This window comes from Etheostoma cragini, chromosome 21 (assembly GCF_013103735.1).
Source record: "Etheostoma cragini isolate CJK2018 chromosome 21, CSU_Ecrag_1.0, whole genome shotgun sequence".
NCBI lineage: Eukaryota > Metazoa > Chordata > Actinopteri > Perciformes > Percidae > Etheostoma > Etheostoma cragini.
In genome coordinates, this window is record NC_048427.1 from 7,804,586 (window position 1) to 7,829,047 (window position 24,462).

The 24,462-nt window shown below is 41.1% G+C and overlaps 1 protein-coding gene across 2 annotated transcripts in view; it reads right to left on the reverse strand.

The window, feature by feature from the left end:
* Window positions 1-24,462, reverse strand: part of LOC117937056 (adenosine kinase-like) — a 102,149-nt gene that overhangs the window by 68,084 nt on the left and 9,603 nt on the right. For both annotated transcript variants that reach the window (XM_034860705.1, XM_034860706.1), the window contains exon 4: window positions 18,427-18,505. In XM_034860705.1, the coding sequence (XP_034716596.1) occupies window positions 18,427-18,505 (79 nt within the window). The remainder of the gene's footprint in view (window positions 1-18,426; window positions 18,506-24,462) is intronic.

Here is a 24,462-nt window from a genome sequence, read left to right on the forward strand (position 1 = left end):
CCCCACCTCCTCCAACAACTCCCCTGTATGCAGTATGGCATATTTGCACAGTGCTTTGATCTCACGAAGGTGGCAGTGCCCCCCCTCCCTGGATACTGTGACAGTGCGGGTGATCCATGTTACAGAAGAGATTTTTTTTTTTTAAACATACGCCAAATGACAGCCGCGGTTGAGGGCTTAGCACAGGTCAAGCCCTGCTAAATTCAATGTGGCGGTGCGTAAAATTCACTTCAAAACATTAGCAGCTGGGAGGAAGTGGGCTCTAATGAGTGTTATGGCTGCATTTTTCTGACAATTTTCCATCAGCGAAATGATAAATCAAGATTATTCAACAAAGACTATCCAGCCCAGACATTATTAACCTTAATCTCCCGCTATATCCATCGACAGGCTACTGATACTTATATATTGTTTTGCAGCATTTTGGACATATATAAAATAGGTTGCTGAACATAAGCAGCTTAAAAAGACACTGCCACAAATTCCGTCAATGGTGATCATGTTGCATTATTTCAGCTGGATGCATGCGTTTTTGAGGAACCTAGGCTAGCATCAGCATGCACTTTGCATTCATCAAAATGGGCAGACAAAACAGCTGTGCTCCCAGTTTGACCTCTGACCCTGTCTGAATGTTTGCCGCAGACAGATTTACATTTAACACACTGGTTCACTTTGACAGGGACACAATGGGAGGATATGATTAGGCCCTTGGCGGAGATCGAAAAACAACAATCCTAATGTCTTTACGCACTGTAGCAAGATCCCTTTTATCATATTACTCATGCCTTTGTGTCCTTTTCTGCAGGCAAAGAGGTTTCTCTTCATATTACCAGCTGGAAATATCAGTGATGAGCTTCTCCGCTTACTAAGCTCGCTGGTGTAAAGGCAGTTTGGGTGCAGATTCTGTGGCCGGCTGGCTGCACAGGTAAGCAGAAAATAGCTCTTAGCTCTGGCCTGACCTTGAGAAGGATGCCATTCAGTCAGTGAGCACGCCATAGTAAAGGCCCCATCATTGCACTTATAGACATAATCTCGCTCTCTGCCATGGACAATACATGGATGGCTTCCTCTTGCTTGGCAAGTTAAAGGGGCAATTTATTCAATAAATTAAACAGAGAAAATAAGCCATGATGAAAGAAACACTGCTGCTGGGCGGGTATAGATTGAACTTGTGTTAACAGTCTGCACACCTAATTTAATTTTCAGTTTATAGACATAACAGAATCGGATGACGGCAATTGACAAAACAGTTAAAATGCAAGACTGAGCAGACTGTGCTTGTGCTCTCATTGCCAAGAACGAACATCAGAGGTGTAGAGAGTCTGCAGCGCGCTACTTATCTACACCCCGTCATCCAGCTGGAAGCAGACAGAGTTAACGTAATAAGGAGATGTAAGTACAGGTGCATGCTTTTAACTTTTAGGTTGTGCAATCAAATTCCACCTTATCAATTGGCCGCTTAAACAAGTTGTGTTATTTTCTGATGGCTTACGGGGGGAGGGGGGGGGTTAACAAGCTAGAACCATCATAACTACTGGCTGCTGCAGTGCATTGTGACAAACAACGGCAGAAAACTTGGGATTTATTGCTCTGATAACCTTCCAGATTCCTTCGGCTGGTGCTGTGTGCCAGACAACTCTGACAGAGTTATGCATCATTAATCCTTATGAACACTGCCAGAGATAAATAATACTTTGCGTCCCTATGAAAAATAAGGCAGTTATTACCAAACCATAAAGAATGGTATTCGTTTCATCACTTTAAGCAGATAATAATGTGAAGATACCATGTTTCAGGGATTCAAAGCACACTCACAGTGACAGTGAGCTGTATATTTCTGCTCTCGACGACGAACTGCTGCAAAAAGAACTCCCAATAAATAAAGCACTTGAGCAGAGTAAATCTAAGATCTTTATATCACTGCCATACCTCTTGCAATGCTGAGCAGTCACTCAAGCTATCAAATAGCATTTAGTACATACTAAACCAAGGTAAATAATGACTTGGCTCCATCTTTACAATCATGAATAGAGTAGAAGTGGATTTTAGGTAATCAGCTAGGACACAACAAAAATAAAGTGTGTCTAGTAAACTGTTGCTTGACGTTTCCTTCAAAGAGCTGTTTTTCACTCATCTCAAAGTTGCTCAAGGCTCAGACTTGAATTCAGTCCAATAATCATAGTAATACTATATCCCCTACAGGTGTCAATTCTTGGTGGTTAAGCAGTGCAAAGAGAAATTAGAAGGATCTCCGTTTGATACAGAGATGTTTCCAGCACCAGATGCTGTGGGGCCCTCTCTTGTGAGAAGCCAGGCAAAGCTCACTTACTTTCCTATTGAAAGTTGGAACATAAATTCAAACCCCGCTATAAATCAAATATAAATTTTCAGCTCCCCTCACTTTCCCGGGAACGGCTGCAATAACAATGTCATTCGACTCTGCCTGGTTACCATTAATTCTCTGGATTCCTTCCACACTAATGATTTGGTCCTGTATCCTGTGCGTTTTGCAAACACCACCGAAAAAGAAGGGAAATATTACTGACCTATTTAACGCTTTGCAGGTTAAGAGAAGAAACTGAGGTCTGTGGTAGATGCTCTTTACATATACAGTATTTCCAAACTCTCTCAAAATGGATTTTCCTTGCCAGATATAACACCCTGCTTGCCAATAATGTTAATATACCGAAACTCTGCGTCTGCAACTTTCACATTCTAGACGGCAATGTTCCTGAGCCAGAAAAGAGGACAATGCACTCCAGTTAAATCTAACTTGAGTGAAAAATGTGATTTCTATTTAGATATTGTTCTGTGTGCCAACAAGCCTCTCCTTCTGCCAAAAAAATGAATTTGATCTCATTCAGTTCATTTTCTCCTTGAAATCACAGTCTCATAATAATCTTTCAAAAGTGATCGTGGGCCAACACTGATTCATCTAACTCCTATCCCACACTGAATATTTACTGGAATGGCCACATATCCCCATCTGAGCAATCTTCATAACCCAAATATATACAGTCTAGTATCAGAATCCAATTCGTACTGTACATTTGCTTCGCACATTATAAACAGACTTTAATTCCAGTGAAACTATAACCCCAAACTGTAGCAGAAGGAGCTGATTCTTGTTACAGAGACTGTTAAGAGAGAGACACTTTACTTTTTACGCAAAAACCAAACCAATTTTAGTGCAGCACCTGCACCCTTCTGCCCTATTGGCTTTAGCAAAAGCAGATTCAAGGAGTTTTTTTAGCCAACACTACAAGGCTGCCTGCCTGTAAGAATCTGCACTGAAAGAAGGCTTTTAGAGAAGAACCAAGGCCACCACTACAATAACACAGCACAAAGGATCTGCTCGGAGACAGGGGGAAGTGCTGTGTCTCTCTCACACCCTTGAAATGAAAACCAATGAGTGCAAAAGGCCACCAATTTCAATAACTTAACTTCACTCCCTAACCTCTGCAGAAAGACTAAATAAGCAGGACGCTAACAAGCGTTGCTTGTTCTTATGCCTTTATACACTTAAGTATGAAATTTGGTGAAAAGTTGGCCGATGAGCCAGGGAAAAAGTTATCAATGTTTGGTGCATTTCCAGGAATGTGTTAATGTACTTCTTAAAAAGGATAAGCTGATGTTATTCTATGTTTTTTTGTATTGAATAACAGTATAAAAAACAATATAAAAACACAGAACATCAGCTGGTTTATCCTTAAATAATCCAAGATAGAAAGTGTTGGCTATTTTCTCACAATCTATATATTGGTGCTGATTCAGATAAAATACCACATTTTTAAACATGTATAAATTGAATTGTAATAACTAATATTTCGGAAGTTAGAGGATTATGCAGCCGTGGGAGAGCAAGTGTTTTGTCATTTTTAGTTGTTAACACTATTTCAGAGAGGTGTTGATTCAACTTTATGGTGTAGTTTGTGCTGTTGCAATGGACTCTATTTTATTTAAGAGTATTTCTAACATTTTGTCTGCCTCATTTAACAATACACAGTACTACCTGAAGCCCTCTTGCATCTCTTTATTTCACACGATGTACAGGGTCTTCTATTTTTCTTGAATCTCTCATGTGTAAAGTTACTGTATGTGAGTGTGCATGCAAGGAGAAGATTTTTTTTATGTAATTGTTAATGATGGGAAAGCCCCAGCACAGGCTTCTTTAAGAGGTTGTCAGAGAAATCGCTAACAGCTGCCAGCCACAGGAATTCAGAAATGCCAAACCAGCACTTTGTGATTGGCACAAGGAAGTTACACCCACTTTGTAATAATATGTTTCTCTTTGGTGAATTGCCAAATGGGTTGCTGCCATTGTAGACATGACAGACTGATCAGATCATTCTGTACCAAAACGTCAGGCCAAGGAAAACTATAATTATTTGTCTGAGGTCAGGGCTAGGTTGCTGTATAGCTCATAAATACAAATGATAGGTAACTTATAGAATAGATCTAATTATTGTGGTGACTCGACTCAAAAAGGCATTTAAATGAAAAAGCCTGAATTATAGCCTTTACACACTTCTATACCTAGTAGGCCTTATGAAATATAGGTAATAATGACATACACAAAAAAGAGAACAAATGATTGATGTTATTTCTTAATGGGAGTAATTCTTATGTAATTTTAAATTACTAATTCAATAATTTTGATACAGTTAAGCGGCACGATACTGCACTGGTGTGCTAATGAACAAGTAAAGGCAAGCAAACAGAAGCAGCAAAAACCTTTCAGGAGAAATTAGCTCAACAGACTGACTGCAGTCGTACATCTTCCTTGACCCCACCACACCTGCTCAGGTCCGTCTATAATAACCTGCTTGTTTGCTCTGCAGGTGTACTCTGGGTATTTACTCCAGACCCAGATACATGCTACAGTTTGTTATGTTTTTCCAACAGCCCTGTTCCTTCTTCTGTCTGCTCACTGTCAACCCCCCCACCAAACCAGCCCCAGTCTTGATGATACATTTACTTTCCATAAATCAATTTTTGAAACTCTGCAATTACCACACACCACAGGGAGTCAGAGGAAATCTATATGTCAGAGGTCCTAAAGATGCTCAATAGTCAGTCCTGTCACTTCTTGTCTGCCTGCTTCAAAACACAGTGATGGACCTCAGTGGTGAAGATAACACAGGTCAATAATATCCTTCTGACTAGACACAAACGGAAAAGAGGAGCTTGGTGGGGGAAACCAAGCAAAGAAAAACTATGCATACACCTGCACTGTTGTTACGCAAAAGCCGACCAGATGGTTACAGGAACCATGTTATAGGAATAGTCCACTTCTAAACAGTTCTACTAACTACTCTCCCCAAAACCGGTTTTGCAATTTGCATTCGCACTGGCCATAGGAAGTGGTAGGAGGGGTAAGGGAGTGACGCAAGCACAGAATCGGTCTTTATAGTGTCAGAAGAATCAGAAACCCAAAAAAAAGTATGAACTAAATAAATAAGAAATCAAGCAGGCGGTGTGTGGGTGGATTTGTGTGTGCATGTGTGTGTGTGTGTGTGTGTGTGTGTGTGTGTGTGTGTGTGTGTGTGTGTGTGTGTGTGTGTGTGTGTGTGTGTGTGTGTGTGTGTATAACGGCCGGCAACCTTGTGGAGTTTAACTCCGAAAAGACAGTTAACCACAGATTCCCGTTGATCTGTGTGTGATATGTTGTGATATTTAACCAAACAGTCAACGGCAAAATAAAAGCCTCGTATTTACGAGACGGGTCTGAGAGACCTCCAGCTTACAGCAGGGTCTCCGAGCATGACTGGCCGAGTGACGAGCTAGCGGCCCGGACAGGCGGCGGCTGGGTGTCGCATCACTTTATGGACCTTCTCAACGCCAAAAACTTTGAAGCAAAATATCAATTTGGCAACGATTTTTGCAGCACTACCTATATTCAAAATCTAAAAAGTTAATTTCTCACCTAAAACATGCTCAGAAGTTAATCCAGTGATGAATAAGGTGGCAAAAATTGTTAAAATTGTCCCATTGTTGGTCTGTCTGTAACGGAAACCCGACTTTCATTGACTTAGGTTCCTATGCAAAAAAGGGAACAGTGAAAAGACCCAGCCCTGAAGTAGGAGCTGAAAGAGTTACAGGAGTCAGAAAAACTTAAAAATTCCCAAATTGGTCCAGTTGGAATACAAGAAAAAAGGGTTCTAGGATTGTTATGTTCTAGGAACTGCAAAAATCCCTCCAGTCAGAAAGTGCTTCTAATGGTTACAATACAGGCTCCAAAGAGCAGCTCCAGATGTTTTGTCCTAATTTTATACTACATACAATATGTACAATATAGACATTTTCATTGACTGTTTAGAAAGTTAGTATATTAAGAAATGCTTCAACAGAAAATAATACAAGTCAATGCATCAACGGACATTTTAACAGCGCCTAAGTAAAATGATATGATCTGTTTGCGCTTTCAATTCAAGCACAAGCAGATCAGTTTCTTCTCCTGAAAATCTCTCCTTCCTGCTTAGCAAATCCACCATCATTATCGCGATGCGCCAAGGTACAAACGCACCTGGCTTTTGAAGGGAATGGGAGATGACACTGATTGATTTATTGTATGTTACGCCCAAAACACACATAAGATTAATTAAGAAACTAAGTCCAACCCTTTTGAACCATCGCCTGGCGCACGGACCCTTTTATCCGCCCTTAAACTAGCAAAAGTGGATTCGTACATGCCCGAAACGCACCTGCGCCCGATGTTTTTTACGCTGTGCGCTTAGATTCAAAATAGGGCCCAGAGTCTCTTCAGTGCTGTTGTAATTCCTGTGGTTTTAGATAGAGGTGAATACAAGTCATACATAATGTAATGTCCCTTTAATAACTTTTTGATGCAGAAAGTAATGCTTCCAAAGACTGGCAGTATTCCCACCGCCTGCCACGTACAGCTGAAGAGCCTGAAAGACCCTTGAGACTGATATGTGATATTCTACTGCTAGTCCCACTGCTACTTTGACAGCAGCTTTCAAGAATGGAGATTTAATTTCTTTACATGTTTACCTTTGTTTCATCCCTTCCTACCCCTCCCTTCTAGCACTTCCCTTCTCTCTTCCTTCCCGGGAGACAAAGCAGGCAGACCGCTCTTTTAAACAGTATCATGGAGCCTTACAGTGAAGGCGTATGTTGAGGCAACCGATGTGATCAATTATCGAGTGACCAATTCTCTTTAATTAGAGGGTTTAGGTATTGAGTTAGCCTGGGAGGGAAGCTGAGAAGCAGCATGTAAACCAACCTCATTACACTGCAGTGATTCACCTCCCAGGAGCTGCGATCCACGCAGTGTTTACACCATACATTTGTTTCTGTGGTAACATATCGAGTAGAGGAATGGCTTGGTGACAGACCCATTTTTTTTTCCCTCACCCTCCTCTCTTCTATTCTCTCTCCATTTTCTTTCTTTCACTCTCCCTCCCACTCACTGCTGAAGAGGCAGTCACACTGGTTTGCCTTTTGTTGTGAAGAGTCTGGAGAGGTAGCACAATGTGTCCTAGTTAAAGCAGTGCCCCATCTGCCCGGCATAATTAGACAATTATGCTGGAAGGATCCATCATTAATTCTTTTGTGGTGGCCAATTTCGCACCACAAAGAGGTCTCAGGTTTAGTTTTTCTTTGCAGATCTCTGTTCATTTACCCTGGCCCCTGTTACCATCCTCCAGTATTGATACTGTGGCAACTTGGGGCAGGAAAATATTCTCCTGCCAATATTGACTGGTTTGTACAGTTGTAGTGAAAAAGCCAAGGGGAATATTGGCCGCTGTCTAGTGCTGAATAAAACAAGCAGCTAGGAAACGGCACTGTGAAAACACAGGCAGACACACAACAAACAACCATAGCTAATGTATCGAGGATGAGCATACTGATGAAATATGCATTAAGTAGAATTATCCTGGTTATAGAGTAATCTGCTTCACATACATTTTAAAATGCCAGTTTGGCCTACTTGAAAAACACCAATTAAATCAGACATTCATTCATTATACTCACGTTAGAGTTACTAAATACAAAACAATCACTTATCAACCACTTTTCATAAATGTTGATTGTTTTGTGGGGTCACATTTGTCTTACTAGCAGTGTCAGTGCCATCTAACTTATTCAATTTATGAAATAAGCTACTTTTATAATTCTAACATTAATAACATCACTAATACTACTGTATAATGTATCATGACAAGTTACAGGTAAAACGGTTAACGGTTAACAGCTGAAACCGCTAAACATTCAATTTATAGGATTATGAAAAGTTAACAACTCCTTGCAATGGTTTGGTATCTGTACTTGATAAACAACTGAAATGTTAGTAATAGCAATATGATACACAGCCCAGATGTACAGCATGTACTGTATATTACATGCTAAAATTTAGGCTAAGAGGGTAACATTAGCATTTTAACCTGTGAGCAGTAATGAGCTGTCTCACTGCAATTTCAATTCCTAAATCTCCACCCTTACATTGGCTTAAAGGTCAATTTATCACCTATTAGCGGCTTAGACCAAGACTTTTTTACTTTCTGCCATTTTAGTTGAGTTACTTTTATTTGTGTCCAAATTTGAAATGGAATCAAATGTAACGTTTTTAGCCAAAAAACATTATACAACAGAGAGCCATGGCATGATGTGATGCGACACCGCACCTGTCAGTGATGTCCCAAATGTACTGTTCACAATAGGAGCAAACCGCTGAGTGTATTATGTAAAGAACACTGCATGAGTAGAGGAGTGGGTGATTTCAGACACAGCACAAGACTTCACTTCTACCCTGTATTCAACTAACCAGCCTTTATGCTTAATTATATGGGTCTGGCAGACTGAAGTTCCACCCCAGCTTTCTGCTGGTTGTTATGGAGCAACCTGCTGCTTGTGAAAGTACAATTTGTGTATCGAACATATGTGTTGTCAAAATAACACTTTCACAGTTACACTGAGTAACGCTTTACAGAGGCATGTGGGAAGATATCATACAATGTAGCCCAAATCTGATTAGAGCAGTGATCTAATCAGCCATGAATTCATCTGTCAAGACAAGCAAGCAAGAGAAAATCACCGCAGAGAATTCTGTATAATTATCAAAAATCTCACAGCGGTACATTAAAATTGTAATTACGACATATTATCTTAATTGCAAAGGAGATGCAAATCAAAACAAGGTTAACGCTGCTCCCTTAACATGCAAGAGAACATGTGGTGGGAACCTCTTCAATATTCACTAAATCAGCTTGACTTGTTCGACATGAGAGGCTGTCATTTTGTAATGCTTTCCCCTCTTAGGGGTGATAATCCTAGCTGAGAGCACAAGCAGCAGCGGCGGCGCAGTCATGCAACAATGAGACAGAACAAATAACTAATTGCTGTGATTTCATTTCCTTTTAATTGTATCAAACAAAGCTGGTGACAGCTCATCGCAAGTCATCTAATGTTCCTGTCCAAAGAAGACTACGTACCTCCAAAATGTTAACGATTCAGGAACTAAGCAAAAACAACAGCCTTGTCTCTATGTTTTGAACTTTTTATCTCTCTCTCTCTATATATATATATATATATATATATATATATATATATATAAAAAATCTTGCAACCTATCTGAACACAAAACAAATTACAATTCAATGTTCACTCTCAGACACTAATAGAATAAGATGCTTCCATGTCTAATGGGCAACAAATACAAGAAAATAAGTTCTCAAGAAACTGCAACTCCGATGGTACAAAACAAATTGCTTGCCATAAATTGTATCTGACAGGTGCATAGTGTAACTCTGCAGACATACGACAGCCGGATGACAGCAGGCACAAGGGGTAATGGTGAAAGGAGAGGAACATGCCATTGAACGTGGATTTATGAGTGGGTCCAGACTGAGGTGATCCATCAGTGGAGTTACATAGTATCAAACATGTCATGTTTAGGACACATTTAAATGAGGCATTAGAGGATTTCAAAGGGTGCCAATATGCAAAAAAAAAAAAACTTTGTGATGCAAGTTGCTGCTTTTTAGCAGAGAAGAGAAGTATGCCGCTGCCCACAAAGGCAATTTTCAATCCGGTGGAGTCTCTTAATTGGAGTATTTATGCTTTGATAGAGAGCTCCCATTTCTCCAAAGGTTCTCCCTGCGGGCTGATAACAGTATGGGGCAGCTTTAAACTTACTACGCCCATTTTTTAAACATCAGATTCCTGACAGAAAATAATAAACTAGAGGTGCTCTATGTTTTCACTAAAAGATATTGGAGTTTCTCTACCAATTGGCTTTGAGTTGGTGGTTACCCACATGCTGTAAATTGAGTTTCTCCTTCTCCCACAAACACACACATACAGTGCAAACACATCAGACACACATCTTTTGCTGGACAGAAAAAAATTGGAGACCCTAGGAGTTCCCTTTGGCCCTTGCAGTATATAACAGAGCCGACAGCTCTGATCAGTCCTGAGAAAGCAAAAGCTGCCCAGGGATCGCTTTACAATTCTCAGGGGTTTGAATAACCTGATCTTGAACTGATCCCGTGCACTGATCCTTTGGTATTGGGTTAGGAACGTGTGAAGGGGCCTGTTGAATGAACTCGCTGGATATCAACATCCTTACTCCGTGTTGCTCCAGCCCAGTAGATTGTTTGACTTGATTAGTCTCTGCCCAAGTGTTAGACTACCCAACGCAAAGCCCTCCAGACACCCGTATCAATGTGTCAGAGGGAAAAGTGCTCTCCCAAGTCTCAAGGTGGAGCCCATTACCCTGAGTGAGAGCACTGTAAGTTAATAGGATTTGCTCCCGATCAAGAGACTGAGCTATTTCCTGAGGCTGTTACAGGCCGAAGCACAAAAATAAATGTTCCTTTATTCAACACTATTAAGCGTCCCCCACCCATCCCAAAAACTCCCCACCACCAACCACTCTGACCCTCCCTCCCCTCCTCTGGTTGGAATATCTGTTTTTACTGCAGGAGGTTGTGCTCTACCTCTCTTGTTTTTTTCCTTCTCCCAAGCAGCCAGTAAAAGTAAAAGGTTGGCACTTTTTGTCTAAAGGCGCAATTTGTTCAGGTGTAAATGAAACTTGCATGGTAAGCAGAGCCAGGCCTGCGGTTGGACAGGGGCAGAGGGGATTCCAGATTAATCATATGGACTATACACCATGAGGATATTCATTGAGGAGTAATTGCCAAGGGGCTTTATGTAATGTATTCTTCCCATGAGGTAAAACCTTGTAGCAGTGAGAAAGGATAATAGAGTAAGAGGATCATATGAAATGTTTGCTGCTCCAACCTTTAACTCAGAGCTTAACCCTGACCTTGGCTAGTAATTATAGAGTTAATTTCCTAGTGATCTGAGGAGAAAGCTCCATCCAGCCCCACTGCAGATGTCAATTCTGCTTAAGAGCCTCCTTCTGAGGTGCAAAAGATCACAGATTGTCTTATGTAATTTAAAGAAGGGACAATTAGTAGTACAGGGTAAAGTGGATGTTGGTGTTAAAGTTCTTGATGTTATAGCTTAACTAGAGTTGGCCAGTTATTCAACATTGTGATTTATTGACCTTCACTGGATTCCTATTAGAACTTTAACTAACACATTGTATTATATGAATTCAGTTGAATTATTCTTTTCTTTAGTCTAAAACTTATTGTTTACAATCCTATGAAATGCAAAAAAACTGCAAAACGTCACATTTAAGAAGCTGGAGCTGGTGATTTTTGTTTGGCACATTACTTTAATTACTTTTTAATGACAATAACGGCATCACATCTTGTTTTACAAAATACAGTTATCCAAATTCACGGATAAATCTATTTAAAAACTAACATGCGTTTTTGTTTTAAACATACTAAGAATTTTGTCTGGTGTAATACGTAACAGTGGAACACAGTTCCTTGTAATGATCAATTAAAATATATTCTTATTTTTATTAGGAAATGGATAGTTCCATTTCAAAGTATGGCCGAAATTAAATGTTCAAATCAATCAATAATCCATAGATTAAATGAACACATTGTATTATTTAGTTATTTCACACAGTGTTGTAATACAGAACATATGTGGTAATTAAAAAGCTAACAGTTATTTCACACAGTGTTGTAATACAGAACATATGTGGTAATTAAAAAGCTAACAGTTGGTTATAAAAGTGTGTACACATGTGATGAGACTTGTCTGATAGAATATATATCAATTTAATTTGGTAATAGATTATAGTAACCGGTCTTCAATTGGTGTGCATCACTCCACTAAAGTTTGAATTAAATGATGCTTTTTATATATTTTACTTCTTCTGGATTTGTTTAAAACCTTAAGAGAGAATAGAACTGGTGCATTTCACCACATATCTGAGCACAGCTCACTCAGGAAACCTGAATGTCTTCAGTGAGTCAAATAGTTAAGTTGAGCCGGTGCTGCCATAGACCCTGTGGGAGAGCTTGGAATAATCTAGGCAATGTTAATGATGCAATTTATATGTGAGGGGACCGGTGTTTGGCAGGCTCTTTCCGTCTGAGCGGGCTGCACAACCCAGCGAGCTCCCAGCACCCCCTGCTAGATGGAGGGGGTGGAGTAGGAGGAGGATGTCAGAGCCCATGTGAAAAGAGGGAGCGAGCGAAGCACTGATAAGAGCCATTACTATTAGTGTCTGTCTGTCACCTGCTGTGCGTCATCCAGCCTTCTCTCTCTCCACATGCGCCCCCATCCCAGTCGATCCATCCCCATCCGTTTTCCTGAGGCACATCACTTCAAATTTGCACTCACCTACACATTTTCCATCCTGTCACAGATATACTCAGTTGGCTTGAAATGGAGCCGAGCTGCACTCTGAAAACTACTGTGAGCTTTGTTTCAAAACACTTGTAAATTAGTGAAGGTGCAGACAGCTGCCAGCATTTACTCGATAAACAAAATACCTATAGATGAATAGCTGAATTGGCACAAGGGGATGCAATATTCCAGACATAATGTTTCTCAGTTTTTCCAAGCAAACACAAAGCCTAATTTGGTATTCTATTTATTACTTGGCCCAATACTACAGCTCCTTAAACTTATGAACTCGGGAGAAATGAACAGTAATTGCAGGCTGTTCTTTATTTTCTTAAAACCTTTTCAACCAAAATATTTAAAGCTGTTTTTCTCAGTTGCTATGCAACACTTCAACAGCAAGAGTAGGAGCATGCTGAGAATGTGCCAAATAAATGCTACTGCCACAGCCATTCTGCAGGGAAATATGAGAGATGGGCATTGTTCAATAATCATGTGAAACAGAAGAACAGTTGTGTGAAATGCACTTTCATCCTTTCATTTAGTTACTTGACCTGTGTCAACAGATAAATCACACCACAGTTTGTTTAATGAACCAATGTTTCCAGTCTGAAAGTCTCTTAGACCATATCATATGAGCAGATTCTTCTCATTGCCTGTGCACCAAACATTCAAGTGGGTGCTTTTAACTGCAGAATACAGCAACGTGGCAGACGAACCAAGTGTCCTGTGGAAAATATAATTTGGTAATTTGACATTTGAATGCTGCCAGATCTGTAGACTGTTTCACAAGTCTTTTTAGATATCACTCAGAGCTCGCCTCGAGCCCGGGTAACTGTACAACAGCCAAGCAGAAAGCAAGCAAGCCAATGGTGCTGCCTTTCTTCCTGAGCCTGGAACCAAGGACTTAAAGCAAGGGCACGTTATGCAAGATATCACATTCAATTCCACTGCCAGCCTCCGAGGCCAGATGATACACATTGAGTGAGTCTGTCTCCTGAGCCCTCAATGTTAATCAACACTCTTTCCAATGCATACTTATGAGTTACAATCTACTCCCCATGTCTTCCCTTTGGCAGCTTAAATGAAGTCGCAAATTTGACGGCAAATTAACTTCAACAGGGACAGTAATATGTCACCTATACAGCAATCTGTGCCATTTCTCACAGAGGCAACACAAATCTTGTGCATCTGAGAGGAAAATGAAATCACACAAATTATTTCCATGTGAAAGTCAAATTCGAGGAAACAGAAGAAAGACGGCGCCGGGCGGCAGGGCTATCAGCTGTTAACAAATCCCTCTGATGACAAAGCCTTGCATAATCGCCCAGTCAACCTTTATCATTGTGATCACAGAGCTTGAGATTTAATGCATGCTGGTATTAGCTGTGACATACAGTCACAATACAGTTGAGGTGGGGGGGAACACACGCTTAGACATGTGTGTAGGTACATGTCTGTGTAAAGGGGGGAGGTGGATGTGCAACCAACAGAGATCTCCCCACTTCATCATTGAGTAAATGGCACCACAGACGTGAGCTGCGACTTCACAGCTGCCTCATGGCGGGTGACATTGAAGCCCACGCATGAACACATCGCTCATCAAAGCGAATGAGGCGTTCTTTGCTTCCGCTGCTTGTGCCGAAGAAAAACAATGGCAGGCCCCCTCAAGTGCACACTTGCACACCTGGAATGTCTAGAATGGAGATGGGAAAGAAGCGCGGGGGGGGGTGGGGGGTGGGGGGGGGGAATCCATTTGGTTTCATGCATCTTGCACAAGAAGCTTAACAGACTGTGACCTACCACTGCTTCGTTATAGGAAGGAAGCGGCAAGACCCCGGTGCCATAAAACGGCTCAGAGCGGGTGCTAACAGTGGTTCTGCAATTAACCTGTCTTAAAACAAACAAGAGGCTTTTGCTTTAACAACAGGCACATACTTGAGAAGGTTGATTTCTGCGGCGGAAAAACTCAAAGGCCCACCAGGGTTCAGGTTTTAATCGGTCATTAGCGTGCTCATTTCGCCACAGCTGCGCCAAGATCCATGCAACTAAAGCTCACTCAATGTGATCAAAAACCAAAAGCTTTTATCCCATAAGCTAAATAATGAACCACCACAGAATGTAAGAATGTAAGTAATAGCAGACAGCAACAGTAAAATTGTGAATGCCCTCTTTTAGTGTATAAGCACATCCTCCTGAAAGTTCAGTCACATAGCTTGAACACAAAAGCTCCACTCTTTCTGCTTAACTGTCCTCAGTTCTCTAAGTGGAACCAGACGTAGGCATTTCTTCATTTAGCCCATTCAAATAGAGGCACATTGCTTTTCTTTATTTATTTAACAAAACGAGCTGTAAAAGCCAAACATTAGGTCATGGAATATTTTCACCCCAAGAAGTAAGTCAATGCCTTCAATGAGACATCAAACCCAGTTTAAGTATCCCCCTACAAAATATGAGCTGGTGAGGACCTCTTTCGAAGTCAAGTAGTGCTGTGGGATCGTTCTGTTTTTTCTTATATACAACTTTTGACAGCGAGGTGCACATGCGTTTCCAATTAAGAGCGCAGAGCCAACATCCAAGCCTGGGCCCCATTCACCCCGTCCACGATTGACCAAGTCTGAGGAAATGTTAAACAGGCATCATAACCAAAACAGACACAGCAGATTTTACAAAAGACTTTACTTTCTGAACATTAATTAAGACATCACAGTAAATTGATGATCTAGACTGCAAACAAAGCACACAATCTAAATAAAGAAAAGGGAAAATACCTAATCCTAACGTTTTGTGACGCGTTCACAGCTAGCGTACTTAGACATAGCAATTTGTCCCTTTGGTGAATGGGTACAAAGCCTGCTTACAGTGCAAAGAAATAAAATATGTCAAAGCTGTTGATTTGTGAGGACCATAATGAGAATGCACGGTTTACACGAGGCACTCAGAGTAGGATCTACTTCCCTGGCAGCAGCAATAACTCCCTTTGAGCCTGTCTCTGCTCAGACTTCAATCTCTTGGCCCTAAGGAGCTGTTGGGAGGACTTTGATGTTCTGTCTAAATGAATTGACTGTGCTTTTTGATACAGCCCTCCAGTCAACTGACTCGCCCCACCGCTTCTGTCACCTGTGATAAACACCATGCGTGCGCGCTGGTACCAAATTCTGAAACACATGCTCAGAAAGGGCCACAATTTCCCTTACTTCAACTTTGTAAATGACTTTAAAAAATATGATTGTTGTTTCCCGCCGTGCCCTATCGGAGGAGAAGCCCTTTGATGTGTAAGACTGTACGTGAGCAAGCAACGCTGGGCTGGTTTTTGTTACCTTACAGCCCTGCAACATCCAGTAGGTGAGCCTTTATGTCGGCTGCACCTTCAGGGCATTTTGTTTGTTAGAGCATGGGCAAAGGTAACAACCTCCAACCCACTTCTGTGATTGCATTTCTTCTTCGGAATCAGAGCCAGACAGCACTGCATACAGGCTTCCAACTTCACTGACATGATCCAACTAAATCAAAGGCTTATCTAGGAGCACTGGTGCACATAAGAAAGTACAAATGTGTTGACATGTCTAACTTGGGACGTCTTGTTTGCTTTGAATATGGATAAGTGGTGACAAGAGCCATAAAAATGCACCCAAAGTGTTAAAGATAGCACAGAGTGCATCCAATTAACGACTAGCAAACACTGCAACAGATGATTTTGACCAAAGAGTGGGGCAGAGGCGGTGGTTGAAGGGAAACACTACTTATCCGTCTAAGCTTCAGCTTGGTCAATTCTCATTTGACTAAATCCAATTACCATTGATTCTGCATCTTCTTAAAGCCGAGGTTTAGGTTCTCCTTGATAGTGCAGAAATCCTAACTCAGATGAAGCGGCAGTATTTAACCTATTACAGCCTCCGATGAAGCGGTTAGGTTTTGGAGGAAAGTAGGAGTTCTACTGGCAAAGGCATTGATCCTCCCACACCCTGGGTTTTCCCAGCATGTGCAGCGATTCCTGTGCAAAGCCTCTGAACACCTCTCTCTCCTCCAGCAGCGGTTGTGGTGCTCCTGAGCAAACCTGCCCCGGATTGAGCATCTCATTTAGTCACTGGGCCCTTTGATGTGGATTCAGTGCTGCAGTGCACATCATTCGTGTTTGAAGGTTTAGCTTCCACAATACAGCAGGGTTTGAAGTTTCACATATTGCAAGTGCTACAATGTGATAATCTGGGAGCCGGTTATGCATTATACATTTTTCATAAAAGAACACCATCACCTGAAAGTGGAATGTGGAAAAGTCAGCGCTTCAAGGTATATATTGACAGAAACGGTTTCTGAGACTTCTGGGTGTGGGACGAAACACTCTTGTTATCATGAGCATTTCAGAATCAGCTCAACATCTTCTCTCTGAAGGGGGTAAATATCCAACTAAACAGAGTAGAATACCATTTGACTGGGTCTGCCATGCCATTATAAGACCAATTTAGTCGACTGAACGCTTCTCACAGGGCAAAGAGGCCATAACGGCTCTTTCTCCAACAATAAAGATCTCCTTCTTCATCTGATTTCACAAAGGCGTTGATGCTTCCTTCAGTATCTTCTTAAATAAAAACTTTTAAAATTCCTTGTTAAGGTGTATGTCTGAACTGAGGCAGACCAAACTAAATAGATTACTTTAGCTTGTGTTATGACAAATAACAAGGAAATAATCTCTGTGGAAAATGTTGCAATTAGAATCTTCAAGGTCATAAGTGGAAAAGTGAGCGCACCAGCACACGCAACATTTGAAAAACAGGGGGAGTTGTTGGCCAAAGAATAAAATCAAATTGGCAGTTAATATCTATGAGTGATTAAGGTTTATGTAAATGCTTCTGATCTTGATAATTAAAAGTGTGTTTGTATGGAGGTGCACATCTCCGTGTCTCTCTTTAAAGGATGCTTAATGTCTCCAAAGCATGGAGATGGTGGCAGCCTGAGGGCCTGCATGCTTTCTTTTCCCTCTGTGTATCTGTCTTGTGTTAAACACACACACACACACACACACACACACACGCGCACACACACGCGCACACACACACACACACACAAAATAGTGACACGTACAAACAAAAAACCCACACACAGGAAAAAGAGACGGAGCGTTCTCATCAGCCTCTCAATTAATTCTGCACTCATTTCTCTTTGGAAGAGAATTATTTTTCAGCTGGGTGCTTTGTCTTTGTTTATTATAAGCAGACCAAAGCTTTATCAGCATCTAATCACTGCATGTCAAATTCACAGACTTACCGCAGTCACTTAAAAAAAACAAAAAAGAATCAGTGAATAATCTTCACAAACTCAGATTGCCATTTCCGATTATGACGATCACCAACTTCTTTTAGATCAAATCAAATCTGTCTGACAGCTAGGGAGAACATCAGCATTTGTTTGAAATAATTTGCTTTGGCATGTTAATTGCATCTACTTGTAATTCTCTGTAATTGATGTTTGTTGTGTCTCAGGAAATTAGGCCAACTAGATAACACTGCAAATATTTTTGAATCCTCCCTGCCTTTCTCTTTGCGCGGCAGGTTTGATGAATTGACAACACTGAAAACGTATGCGTCATGCTGTGCAGCTATTCTCTGTTTTCCCAGGCTGACAAACCTAAGGTTACATGCATATTCAAAACACACTCAGGCACAATGCAGAGGGCTAGAGAAAACTAACCTGAGCAATTTTCACAGAGTTCTGGGTCGAACCACCAGCATGATATTCAACTTTGTTCCTCTTGACAATTTCTTCAAATCTGAAATAAATAAGTACAAGAGTTGTTAGAAAATACAAAACTCAAGATTAACCGCAAAGTGAATTAGACCAGACCTGCTGAAAGAGGCTTAGTATAAACACAATATACAACCAGCTGTAAAATGAGCAGACTACAGGTTTATCAACACATCACATGTGTAGAAGGAAGGAGGAGAAATGGCATTTCATAAACACCACAAATTAGTTAATTCAAAATCCATTAAGAGAGATTACACAGGTACAGTTGAAGAGCAGCTGTGAACATAGACAATGAAATTTAGAACAGATATTTGTGGTCTCCAGAGAATATATCCTAATGACTCGGAAGATCAACCTTTTTAATCACTATGAACATATTTTCACAGGTACAACACAGGATACATCAACCAAATTCCATAAGTCTCAACTGTAATATGGGATCAGGCTAACAAAGCATGCTGAAATACTAATGTTAGCATCAAATCCTGCAAACATGCTAGACAAATATTAATCACATACAGTATTAGCACGCCTAGATGCTAACGTTAGTATGCTAAATGCATGTTAGCATGTTAACATGCTCAACTTAAATAATAGCAAAAGGATAATAACATTCTAACATTATGTTAAGATAATACATTTTGCATGCCAGAGATGAAAGATTTTGTGTTGATTAAAAGATCCTTGATAGGACAGTTAAGATTTTATAATATACTATCGGCAAGCTAGACATTTCAACCATTACATGACTTAGCTAACTAGTTCAACCATTTATCTGATCCAGCCATTCAAACTATTTCTAAGTTACTTTTAGCCAACTCGTTCTGCTATTTCTGTCATTTCCACCACATGGTATGGCATGAGCTCTACTCAACTGCTTTTTGGTTGTCCAATAGCAAAAGGTTGCAGATAGTAACGGGAACTTTTTGGTACCACCTTAGTCGAGGTTCCTGCTGTGTCGATACCAAAGGTTAACTTGCCCCAGAATACATTTTTAAAAAAGGGCTGCCCGCAAAAACAATATGGCGCAAACTGCGGCATACATTAGACGAAGTGCAGATTTTCCTCTGTTTGGTTGCTGATGAAAGGATTTAGCGAGTGGTGCATTGTAGATGATGTCATGGCACCCAGGTATTTCAGCTCACTTTAATTTCTATTTAAAATCATCAAAATATTGGGATTTTCCTTTTACATATATCTCTGTAAAGAAGATAGCAGCATGTCAGCTCTGCAATATAATACAGTCTAGTAAAAAACTAAAGTGGCATACATTTTTATGCTTAAAAAGAAAAAAGGGGGGTGAAGCTGGAAGTAAATGCTGGATTTTGTTAAATGGGATACTTGATGACCAATGTTGCTGGAGTTGAAAAGAGGCAGTTAAGGTCTAAATGCAAACTTGATAAAAAAAAAAAGAGGAACACTGTCGACACATGGTTGCAGTTAGCCATACAGTATTGAAGCAAGATGAGCAGTGAAAGTTATTTCTGGGAACATATAATACTTCCTCAAAGGGATGCATGAAATCAACTATCATAAATTTCTTTAATTTCACGAAAGATTAACCTTTTTCAGATAGACAGCATTTTTTAAAATTTCATAGGTGGTGTTTTCAGAGCGATTAGAAAAACAAGTTTTATAATTTCCATATGTACAAAAACCTCAGAGCTGGATAACTTGTTTTCGAAAGAGACCACATCTGAATAAATGTTTGATGTATGAACCATACGGAAGAGTTAAGAGATGAGTGTAACAAACCAAAACACATTGAGTCAAGAAAACAGACATGACATTGGGGAGTGGGGAGTAAACAATTGCTGAGTTTTCAAACATAAACCACAGGAACACCCTTGGGTCTCCAGTGAAATACTGAAGGCGGTTCTATCATTTTTGTATTTTCCCATCATACTGCCATTTCAAACATCAATAGCTTCAATGCTTAGGCATAACGTAATGCAAAGCTGGGCTATGCTGCGAGATAGAGTCTTTATCTGAGGAGATGAGAGTATGAATAATGTGTATTCTTCACATCGTTCACACAAACAGCCTCCCAGGGGGGTGGCTATATCAACTTGGAAATTGAACCAACTGCAGTCAAGTTGATACACACAAGGAGATCCTTGGCTTTTTTCCCTCCCTCAACTATAAATTGAAGACTCAATTTGTAACAGTATTTACAACAGGGGGGAAAAATCCAATGACATGGTAAATAGTTCAAGGTGCACCATACCATTCCCACTGGTGTATTTCACCTTAAATTAACTGAGTAAGAGGGGTTGTTGGGAAAATGCTTGAGTGTAATCCCAAGGGGTGCTGGTTACGTAAAGGGTCTGCTACAGAGTGCCGATGCATTCCCTTTTTAGGAGTAGAACAACATAGTTGGTTGAGGTCAAATGTTTGCAGGTTTTGAAGGGGCTTGATATTCGAAGTTGAACCTAGAGATGTGTTACGCGTGTCGTATGTACTCACCGCAGACAGGAGTAATGTGTATGCAAAGTGAATCATGGCTTACCAACATGTCAGCCAGAGGTGTTCCAATACTTCCACAACCTGGTTTAACAAGGCATGGCCGAATTGCAGCGAGTGTGAAAGTAACCTTTACTGCTTCAAAGAAAGTCTGCATATCATGTCTCGAGGCAAAGGGTCTACCTAGGGCAGAATGCTCCTTATAAAGAAAGAAAAAAAAAAAAAAAAAAAAACTTTCCATGCAAGTGGAAAATATGCTAACCGCGAAAAAATTCCTTCCTGAGACACCTGTTATGACTCCTTGACAAAGGAAGAATTTGAGCACTGTGGGTGTTTATAACATGAAGGCAGCCGAGGGACTCCAGAACCCATTTCAAATAGACACACTGCTTCTGAGGATTTTAGTTTTTTTTTTTTTTTTTTTTTTTTCTTCCTAGAAGTATTTGCTCCACCTTGCAGTGCAGACAGCATGGGGCCCTGCTCTTGGACGCCTCGAAAATCCAATCCGAAAAGGAGCAGCTGCCTCGAGACCTTTAAACCCTCAAACATCATGTGATCCCATAGTAGTGACACCGTAAACGGCCCCCACGGCCATTTAGGAAGAGCAAATCCCTTTCCATCTACTGCAGTCTGAGCTCATAAGGGGATGGGAGGGAGCAGAGAAAAAGAAATTGTTTTGAACAAAATGTTCTCAGCCAGTAACCTCTGCTTTTAAAACCCACCAGTGTTGTTCAATGGAAGAACAATTCCAACTATGTCATGCATTCCACTAATGTAAGGACAGTCTGTGCTATATAATACATGCTTTCCAAAAGACTGCCCCGGACACTCTGGTTAAACACCACTATCAGCCAAACGCACTGAGGTATGTTTCTCAATTTAATACCTTTCAATTTGAGACTAATAGATCCACTTATGTATTCAGTTTTTATCAAATTAGGGGAATTAGGCTACTAAATGCAATATTTGTATTCAGAGGTTATGAGAGCCATCCTTGAAAACTAATACCTCTACATCTCTCTGGCTTAACACATTCAAATTGTTGCAGATCACACAAGTCAGAGGCTTTGAGTTGTTTACATTCCTGGGGATGGAGCCCCCACCGTTGTTTCCCATCAAGGGAAATATGAGAGTTTCCAAAGTACTATGAGTGTTCTCTGGCCCCAGTGACTCATGAGTTCCTCTCTCACCTCCCCAAAAAAGAGCATAGTAGATTATTTACATGAGGCAATAATTCAAGATTTGCTCCTCTAAGTCTCTTACATGGAGGGCAAGGCAAGCCCATTTACCCAATCCCTCTTCATTCGCCTTTGATGTTAGCCTATCTCGATAAAACCAGATGAGTGCCCTAAAATCCCTGTCGAGTGATTTCACAGGAAGAACAAGTCTCTGTTAATCAATGGCTAGATTGGATCTGGATCCTCGGGAGTGGTCTGCCTGAAAGTCCTCCCAAGTGTTTGAGTGCACACAGGGGTAATTCATCGCTAATGATCACCGCGGCACCCACTCTCCTGCGTTCGTCCTTATTTAATTGCCTTGTTCACGTTTAAACAGCTTGCAAATCACATAGACAGGCAGGGAAACATGATCAAACAGCCCCTATCGCTAATCAGGGGAGGGCGAGAGAAGAAGTGAGAGGACTGGGGCTTCTTTGCTGCTCTCCTTGGGGATTGGGAAGGAGGAGGGTTGTACAGGAACAGTAAATTAGCTCTGCTTCAGCTATAGCAGGCAGGTACATTTAAACAGGCAGATCCATCTTTCACTCTCTTTCTGACAGAAGCAGAGAGGGGGCCGTACAGCTAAAAGGCTTTGGTAATCCCAGTTTCAACACAGGCATCTGGAGTGGAGACAGGTTCCACCATTGATTAGATTCCCCAATCAGTGTGTGCATCCTACACCAGCCTTACTTGGTAGTCTGGAGGCAGTACAAGGCCTGATGCACAGTAATTGTTTCCATAGGTCAGGCAGAGGAAAAACAGCTCAGGGACGTGATGAAAGGGAAATGGAAAGGGTGAGGAATATTGTTGTTTTTCCCCCCAATTAAATTGTTTGTCAAACCTTTCACAAAGGGTTACGCAGTTTATCTGTTTAAAATCAATACGCTCGTCTCAGTGTGAACGCTTGTCCCGACTCAAGACAGGCCCATTAATTATTCTGTTCTGCGCGCTATCGCCGGGCTGCTCAAGGTTGAGTCTTATCTTTTCTTATTTCAAATCAATAATTATCTTCTACCGTGCTTGCGTTCCCCTCAGAAATAGATGTGCTTTTCATTCAATGCCTGTAAAGTCTCTCTCTCTCTCTCTTTGTAGTAACTGGCGAAGAACGCGGAATGAATAGGACACTCTTATCAGTGGAACATTAGGGCAGGATAGGAATAGATGGCGAAGAATGAAGCGCATAAAAAGTACTGAACACAAATGAGTCACGATTCAAACAGCGAGCAAGGCCTTGTTCCCATCCTCTGACATATTCTAATACACTACAGTGAGAGATGAATGTTGATTTGCACAAAAGCATTACGATATCTCCATCGTTCTTCAATCCATTTGGGTAAATCCCTGGTCTGCTGAAAAAACCTGCCTTGAGTACCTTAGTGCAAAAAACAACTTGACTCCAGCTGCGATGAGCCTTTTTGCATTATAGACGGGATGCACAATTAATGGCTGCACAATTACATGGTCATAATGGGTAAGTAATTGCATTAGAATGTAGAAACAACAAATGTGCATCCCTTTAATAATCGACCGATCCAGCAGCCGCAGCAGCCCATTTGTTGGCATTAACCGAGGACTGCTGTTTGTACTTAATTAGGCTGCACTCAAGGATTAGGCGGCGGGGGCAAAATCTGGTCATGGAGGATGAGTTCATATTACTTCCTCTGAAATGTCACAGGTTTTTGGCTTTGCGCTGCAGAAGGTGGCGTTGTTTGTCACACTGTACTGTGTGGATGTGGGAAAGGGAGTGTAAGTTTGTGTGTGTGGACATGAAAGAGAGAGGGAGAGGGACACATTGAGGAAGAGAGCGGGAAGTTGGGAGCGTGTAAGCAAGGATGGGGCTTCTGGTGTTCTCTTGAGGATTGAGATTTGAAGCCAGAGCACAAAGCCTTTGAGACATTCCCCTTATCTTGGAGGTTGATACCAGAATCTTGATGATTCAGAGCGCTTCGTGTGAATAATTCCACCAACACCCCCTACTGCGGGGACCATATGGCCCAGTGTGAACTTTAAACACCCGGGGAGTGTTGCTGTTCACCAGTCAGGCCTCCCTTCTCTACCCCGACACAGGCGAGGTGTAGAGAAATGATCAGCACAGATAGTATACTAACTGTACGGGCTGCTGTCATCGATGGTTTTTCCTGTGTGGCTGCTGGGGATCAAAGATGACTAAAAATAGCCCTGAGCATGCTTTCTGAACGGAACATGCTGTATGTACTGGCTGAGACACCCCCATTTGAATTATAAAACGCGCTCTAAAAAAAAGGGGGAGTTGGAGGTAGAGAAGGGGAGGAGAAGGGGG